Here is an 8579-nt window from a genome sequence, read left to right on the forward strand (position 1 = left end):
AAAAAGCGGGGGGGGGAGGCGGGCAAACCAACCCAAAAAATCCCCTTTGCCCCCATGAAAAAAGAAGAAATTTTCATTTGTAGTTCAGGAGTTGGGATTTCACCGAGAAGGTGATTTTTTAGCTTCTGTCGAATGGGATGTATCTTGAGCTTTCAATGCAATCAGGGCTAAAACCAAGCTCACATCTGTAACTTATTTATTACAACTTGCTTTTTGCTCAATTTCCCAAAGTTTTTTTTTTTACCAACAGTTTTTTTTTTTTCCCTTCCAGAACTTTACATAATGTGATTGATAGCTTGAAATCACAGTTTTCAAACAAAAATAAATCCTAATATTTTACATTACCACTTCATAAATTATTAGCTGTTTAAACCTAATAGTGCTATGGACATTACATTCATTACCTACGGACATTTTTTTAGATGTCAGGAGTAGTGCCCAACCTTCATCTAGAAAGACAGTCTAGACTTTGGCTAGTGCTATTACGTCTTCCCAGATAAAGCTGAGACTACCTAGCATCTAGTTACTCCTCAAGTGCAGAACTATGGAAAGGACTACAAATATACATTGAAGTGAAATGGCAGGAATTACATATGCAGAAATTATTGTGAGGAATTATGTAGTTCTAAAATACAGTATGATGACTAGAAAGGGCAAAATTAAACTCTTCACTTCTTCCCAGTGATTTTCTCTTTTGTTGGTCAAGTATTTTCCACATTTAGATTATTGGGTCACAGCCATTCTGAATGTGAAAATTCATGGCAATAATGTCAACAGAACAAGGAAGCAGCAGACTAGGAATATATTCTGAACTACCCAGACATCTCCCAAAAACCCAAACCTGCTATCTCAAATCTTGATGGTTAGACACCTACCAAGGCTTAAGGAGTTTTGAAGATGTAGTTCTGTGTCAGGCTACACCAACATAAATCACATTGCTTTGTCCCCTTCGTCCTGCCTTGTGTTCTGCCCCCTCTTTTCCAGCATTCACATAACCATATGATGAGCCACATCAGACCTGACCAAAAAGGAACCCTACAAGGTAAGGTTTTGGCTGAATCAACTCCTAAACCAGCCCACTCCACAGCTGTACGAAGGCTAGTTACAGCACAAACACAGGAACACTGTGAAGGGCAACAGAGTGGGACAGCATAAGTGTAAATTGCCATGGGCTCACATGGTAAAACATTATTCTGTACCCTAAATCTTAACCGTGTACACAAACAGGTACTGAAAACTCACTTGCAGACAACTCAGCAAATACACTGCTGCTTTGGTTTTCATGAACAGAGAATGTGTTGTCTCCAGGGGATAAATAAGTACATGACTAGCAGAATCCCAGCGCTGCTGACAGCTGTCACGGGAAGCAAAGAAAGCTATTGAGGACACCGTTTCAACTGCCAGGGCAGAGAAGAACAAAGTCCTTCATAAAACCTACCCTCAAGTACTTTGTTTGTTTTCTTTTTTTAAATATCCACATTATAATCAACATTGTGGTTATTCCTCCATGCAAAAACAGTGGAAGAAATACTTGTTGGGATAGCATAGAGAGCTCGATGGCAACTATGACAATTACCATTCCAAGTAAGTTAGCCCCAGATACATATTCTTACAGCAGTGGAAGAGTAAACTTCCTGGCAAAAGCTATTCTTGGGAAGGCCAAATTATAAGATCTGACAAAAAGAAAAATTATACATGCTTCCAGAGCTTATGCCCCAACAGAGACTACTCAAAGCCAAAGTCTCTCAAAGAATCTTATTCAAAATATAATGCCTTAAGATACGCTCTGATGTATTTTGTGGAAAATGTATAAAGAATGTTGATGTTCTAAAGCTTCTTTTGACTTTTACAGCACTTGTGAAAATTTGAAAAATCCAGCTCTGACTGCAATTTGGATTACATTGTATGAAATAATAATATGCATTATTATGGCTTGCAATTTAATGCTAGATAAAAACTTACCACTTTAATTGAAGCAGATTTATCTTCAAAAGGGATATTTCCATGCTGTCAAAAAACCCAAAACAATAAAACCAAAGTAAGACAAACTATCAGAAGGAAAAAAAATATTTACATTCATATGTTAATTTGGTCTCACCCAAAGGTTTATAACCAGTAGAAAGGATTTTTCTTGTATAAACTTGTCAGTATACTCATGCAAAATGTTTATGTTATTTTCTTGATAAAACAAGCTACTCGTACAAAGGGTTATTTTTCCTGGAGGGAATCTGTTCAACAAAGTCTGAAATGTCTTCTGTTCATCTGTTACAAAGGTATAAAATATTTTCCTAAATTTAGCTTTCCAAAATGACAAAAACTTAGACTTTTTTTTTTCCTTTAATTTCCTTCTCCCTAGCCTTCGTTTTCATCTGCTCATCTTCTTTGCACAAAACAACCGCAACAGTTTTAATTAAAGAAAAAAAGAAAATAATCTCAGGCAGAAATAAAGTCTGGAATGCATTATTAAATTTGCTGAGCGAGATTGTAAGAAATCAGAAAGGAAGCAGTCAGATACTGCACACACAAAACTCCTTTAAAATATTACTAAATACAGTACTAGTTTTAATTCCGGTCTAAAAGAAGTGTTTCTCTTCCACAAACAGAGATCTTGATTTCATAAATAACGTGACAAAAGACACCTCTCGACTTAAAAATTAATTATAGCACTCTTTCATATCCCCACTTCTGAGCAGCAACTTTGATGTAATCAAGCGACTAGGAAAAACAGTTATTTGATCAATCAAACATCTTGTTTTGACAAATGAAAGTGACTGCATGCTGCCTGCTGAAAAAGTGGCCAGCTTGCACTCCTAAATGACAGAAGTACTAAATAATTGACAAATCTGATCTACAGTTGACAGTGAAACATCTTTTCCCTCACATACGTACGTACATCCGTAAAGGGATACATCTAAGAAGCACGATACAGCAAAAGAAATGAATATACTGGTCAACAAATGACACAGCTAAATCCTTTCTTACTGCTTCCACCCTGCAAGCTGGAGTTTACATTCTTCACCTTATAAAATTCAAACAGCTCTTCGGCAGCAATCAAAAGGAAGGTAAGACCAGTAACTATTTTCAGTTTCAGCTTCAAGTTAGACCTGGAAATCTGTCATTGCCCCAAGGATTTTTATGAACAGATTAGATCAGCAATTTAACTGACATTTAAAATCACAAATTATACACCATGAATTACTACTATTTAAAAACACACAAAGGAGCAATCATTTTCTCATCAAGAAGCCAAATATGAAGCATAAGTTGCTATGGGACAAGTCAGCTTTATTAATTTATTCCCAGGCTGACGCAAGCTTTCTCTCGAGCTTCCTAGTTCACTTCTCAGATTCCCAATCATCTCATTAGTACCAAAACAATTATCTTGGTCTAATCCTGGTCTTCTCCAAAAGACCTTTCTGCGGTCCTTCTTCCTGATGGCTAGGCCAGCAAACAGTATAATTTCTTGCTTTTTTGAAGTTCAGAGAAGAGTTATGAGGTAAATTAGGAAGAAACAAACAAAAACATCATCAGAATAAACTAGCTCACCTTATTTCCTTCTTCTTTGACTTGAGGATTTAAGAGTTTTATAAATGAATAGAACAGCTGTCGAATTCTAGAATCTCCTATAAACACAACATGTTTGTCTATGAGGCAATTTTTTGCTTCACTGTAAAACAAAACAGCAACATTCATGTTACAGGAAATGTATGTTTTAGGAAAAAGTCTTTAGAAAATCTACAGAGCAATATAGATAATTCTAAGCATTACATCCAGCTCTAAGGAATGGTAAATCTTTTTTTAAACATGATGAATTAATAAAAAGTTCAGTGTAATTTGCACAGAAATGAAAATGAACTCTTTTGCTAATGTGATTAGACAACCAACCAAGCAAGCTTTCCTATTCTGTCGTGCTACAAACACAGTAGTTTCAAAATGGTAATATACAGTTTAATTCTAAAAAATAAAGTTCTCTTACTAGTACGTGAAAAAAGTGGTTGGTAATTTTATTTGGGATTTTTTTACTTGTGTTTCTTACTTGTGTTTCTCACATAAGGTCAGCATTTTCCCTTTCAGCAATCTGAGAGTGACATATGAAACTATGCAGTCTCTTGTAGTATCTTGTGGCTCTCCATAACACTTATCAGTACCACTATCACCAGCATTTATTCGTATTTTTATATATAAAAGCATACAGTAAACACTGTAGACACACGGATAATGTACAAGGAAAAGAATTCCTTCTGATAAATATTGCATATTTTTGAAAGCCTAGACAATCAGCTACAAAGAGAAAAATAGATGACACTGCAATTACTACAGCTGCAGTCAAACAACAATGACTCTTCTTTCCAGGCAGATAACAGAAGACATGAGTTTCCTTACCTATTTTTATACTTATGCATCATACAACTGTGGGGTTGCCATACTTTTTCTCCAAGAAATCTCCCACTGGACAGAAGATACTCACATGTATCACCACCTTTAAAATGTTACATTAAGATTAGAATTCAGACACACGGAAGTTGAAACATAAGCCCCATTGCTATTGAAAAAAAAAATTTGACAATATTTGAAACACAGGAATTGAAACAATCAACAGCAGTAAACAACTTTAACTTATTGTAAAAACATTTTGCAGAAGTTTCTGCAAATTGCCTTCTCACTTATTATACCACACCTCCCTGTAAATCACTCCCCTATCCACAAAATTTTAGTGATCCCACTTCTGCTGTCAGAAAGCTGTTGTGACCTAAAATGGCATTTCCACCAGAAGATGCCAATCCACTGTGCTATCTACTATCCACAATACACTAATATGAAATTAAAGAATACAACAGTTCAATATAATAATCTTCTACACAGAATCACCACAGTCAGCATCTTGTATAGGACATGGATCTCAACATGAGATTTGCAAGAAAGTCTATTACATCTCCTCGCTTAAGACATAGCAGTCACCTTAGAACAGGTGAAATTACATGCTGGGTTAATATGCAAAACAAAAACCATTTACACGAGAATTTGCTGATCATTCTGAACTGCAGCTACCCTTTCCAGTCAAGAAGTTTTACACTAATTAAGATTAATCAGTGTACAGGTGGTGATGTTTCAGTCACTTCAAGTTCATATAAATAAAATACCTCCGTTATGAAATCAGTGAGGTTTATCTTCCAGCAAACTCCATGTCACATTCTGCTGCCTTATAACTGAACACAACTGAACACCGTTCACTGCAAGAGAAGTTGCCCTCCAACATTTTTGTCATACTTGGCAATTCTGAGCACTGACAAACAGGGAAATGGTGGTGAATGAAATGGCAAGTACCTGTGCTAGCTTGTGCAGAAATAATGTACGACAGCCCATGCTTAACATTTTCTGTGAAACCTTGACTTCATTAAACTCAATGGGGAACTGCTCTTTTACTCCACCAAAGCTTGCACTAATTCTGAAGAATAGGGCGTTTTCTACTTACTGCTTCTTTTCAGGGCTGCTGGGAGCCACACATTATAATGAGACAGACTTTCTGCTTCAATTATTATGAGAAAATCTGAAGCTTTATCTAGAACTGCAAATTAGACGAGGTGAACAGAAAGAGATGCAAGTAGTGAGGTCTGAGGTCTGTAGGAATGGGAATTTACAAGGCACTACTAATGTCTACTGAGACCCAAGCTCACAGTCCTCAAAAATCAGTACTATAGTAAAGCTTTTACGAAAAACAGAAAGAGTTGTGGTATCACTTCCCTTGTGCTTAAACAAAGGCTTTCATATGACCACAGTCCAATCACAAAAAAAAAAGTAAAAAAAAAAGGTATACTGGATAAAGAAAGGCTTTCTGTGTAGCATTCTGATAAGAAAACGTATCCTGAGTTACGGTCCTAAGATCACAGTGAAAGCTAACTAATTCTCATATGCACTGAATCAACTTTTTGTTGTTGGTGGTGGTGGGTTTTTTTTTTTTTAGTTGGACATAGGGTAATTGGGAAAATTACTTCTTTCCATAATTTCCCAATAGTGGGAAGAATGACAATAGTATATATACTGAAATGTTTTTTCTATAAACATTTTAAACCTATGGGTAATAAACTTTAGAAAACATTAATAATTACATGGGTGATGGAAACATATCTGTATTTCCAACAAATATGGAACTAGGATCTTTATAATCCTGCATGACCACAGATTTTTATCCAGACAACTCCTGCATTAACATTGGCAATGATACTGCGACTCTAGTTTATGAGCTGATACTCAGCTGCCTGCTGCTTCACAATCCACCCAAAAAACCAAATAGGTAAGGTTCCCATTTATGAAGCTGGGAAAATGTTACAAAAAGCATAAAACAAAATGCATGTTTAAAGTATAGTTGACAGCCAAACCTCTTAAGTTTTCTCTTCCTTCAAACCTCTAGCTCTCTCCTACTTTGGATGCATAAAGAACATCTCAGATACAGAAGTACAGACAATGCGGCTCATGTATGCTGCTTCTTGAAGAAGAATACAAAATTAGCTTGGAGGAAGGAAGAAGCAGCAGCTGAAGACATCTTCTATCCCCACCTTCCTCCCTGAAACTCCTCCTACCTGTTTTCATGAAAATCAGAAAAGGGAATATAGAACAGACTGTATTATAACTGTAACTACTTGATTCATTTATCCAATCAAACCCAGCAGTGGTAACACAACCAAGCAGTATTATTTACTACGATCTAAGGCTCCTCATTGCCTCATTTCAAAATGCAACTCTAACAACCAGACTTATTTTCTCTCCTGGAACTTCAATTACTTACCACTGCTATCGTATCGTGACTACTGAAAAAAGCTGGAATAACATGAAGAATTATAACAGTCTTGAAAAAGGTCTGGATAAACATCTCAGAGTCATAGCTCTCGGTTTGGGTTGGTTCTCTGTGAGCAACCCACAAATTACATACTCTTAACATGCACGATAAACTGGCTTTATTAAAACTGTCATTCTTTACTCCCTATCTCTCAGTTTTGGGAGCTCTTGGTCAGGCAGATTTTGACACACAGAAGAAAAATGTGTTTAAAATTTAAATAAAATATATGCCTATGGTGATAAATTCCTATTTTTATCATCAATAAGAGTCTATTAATCACCCCAGGGTACTTCAGGAATTCCATCAAATTGACCACTAACCTCTCAAGCAAATCCTTGAGATACCACAAATCAAATCAACACTTCCTTCCTAATCGCAATGCATATGCACTGTCCATGTCAAACCGATTTATTACTGCACAGCAGCAATGGGATGTGGCAAACGGCCAGGCGCAGAGGGCCACATGCTTCTGAACATTTAAAGGAGCTCTCATGAAAGTATGCTGAGACCATAGATGTAGGCTGAACTCAAGACGTTTCCAGAAAGGTAGTCTCTGTAACTCTCCTATTTTTCAACCAGTACAGGTCACTCCAGGTCAGCAACATCATCTTTTTTTTTTCCAGTTTGTGCCTGTTTCATTATTCAGTACAGTGCCATTTCTGACCAGATTAAAGAAAAGACCTTCCAGAAGCAATTTATCAATGCCTTTCTGCTCCTCTTTCAACTGCTGCTACTTATAAGACAGCTGCTGATCCTGCTGCCGAAACTTCTGCAGAAGTACAGAACGCAGATGACATGCAAAGATGAATCTTTACCTACTTTTAAAATATGTTGGCATAGCTCAGATCTGCTGGACAGACATCTTTCTAGTAGAAATCATAAATTCAAAATGACTATTGTTTCAGTTTTTCTTAATTGTTTCAAATAAAATCCTGTTTCTATACTTTGGCTTTCAAGCAACACAATTTCCTTGATTCTCAAGCATATACACTTATGTAAACTATCATTTCTAGTAAGTTGCATAAAAATGAAACTGTCAGAAATAATAAAGAACATTATCAAACTCATGTTGCTTGTGATTAGATTATGAGAATAGGTGACTTACAGTTATTAGAGCTACGGCTACAAAGCCCTCCACTCTGCAGATGATGCAAATAAGGAGATATATCAGAGTGATGTAAGAGTCAATTATGTAAAAGAAAATCTACCACTTCCTCTGAAATCCATTAACTTGCTGAGGAAGATGCATAAGAAAACAAGGACAGTTATTCACAGTCAGACCAATGGTCAGTCTAGTCTGGTATTCTGCCTTCAACAGGGGCCACAAGTAGATGCTCAGGGATGAGTAAGAAGAGGGCAAGTAAACAGTACGTTCTTGTCTAATATTCTTCCAACTATGTTCAGTCCAGGGACTTCCTGAGCTGGACATGGTTTCTACATATTTTGTAGAACCTTCCACGGATTTCATTCCAACGAAGTCATGCAGTCTTCTCTTCCATTTTTTAGCATCCACAGGATCCTTCTACAAGAGTTTTCCACACCCGCAGCCGCTGCTTGAAGAATCACCTGCCTTTATTTTAAATATGGTTTCTACTAGATTTACTTGGCACTCCCTAGTTCTTCCACAGGAAGAGATAGTTCGCACTCATGTCTATCATGATTTGTAGCCCACTATCAATCCTTCCTCAATCAAGTTTCCAAGACTGAAGAATCTTAGTTTACTAACTCTTCATAGGAGAGCATG

General features: G+C 36.6%; 1 protein-coding gene across 1 annotated transcript in view; it reads right to left on the minus strand.

The window, feature by feature from the left end:
- The window catches only part of CASD1 (CAS1 domain containing 1), a 23354-nt gene extending 18878 nt beyond the window's left edge, over nucleotides 1-4476 (minus strand). The window contains exons 1-3 of the mRNA XM_009577701.1: nucleotides 4384-4476; nucleotides 3547-3667; nucleotides 1963-2007 (exon numbers count right to left, since the gene is read on the minus strand). Coding sequence (XP_009575996.1) covers nucleotides 1963-2007; nucleotides 3547-3667; nucleotides 4384-4406 — 189 coding nt within the window. The 5' untranslated portion in view covers nucleotides 4407-4476. The remainder of the gene's footprint in view (nucleotides 1-1962; nucleotides 2008-3546; nucleotides 3668-4383) is intronic.
- Nucleotides 4477-8579: the final 4103 nt, after the last annotated feature.

This window comes from Fulmarus glacialis, unplaced genomic scaffold (assembly GCF_000690835.1).
Source record: "Fulmarus glacialis isolate BGI_N327 unplaced genomic scaffold, ASM69083v1 scaffold42515, whole genome shotgun sequence".
Taxonomy (NCBI): domain Eukaryota; kingdom Metazoa; phylum Chordata; class Aves; order Procellariiformes; family Procellariidae; genus Fulmarus; species Fulmarus glacialis.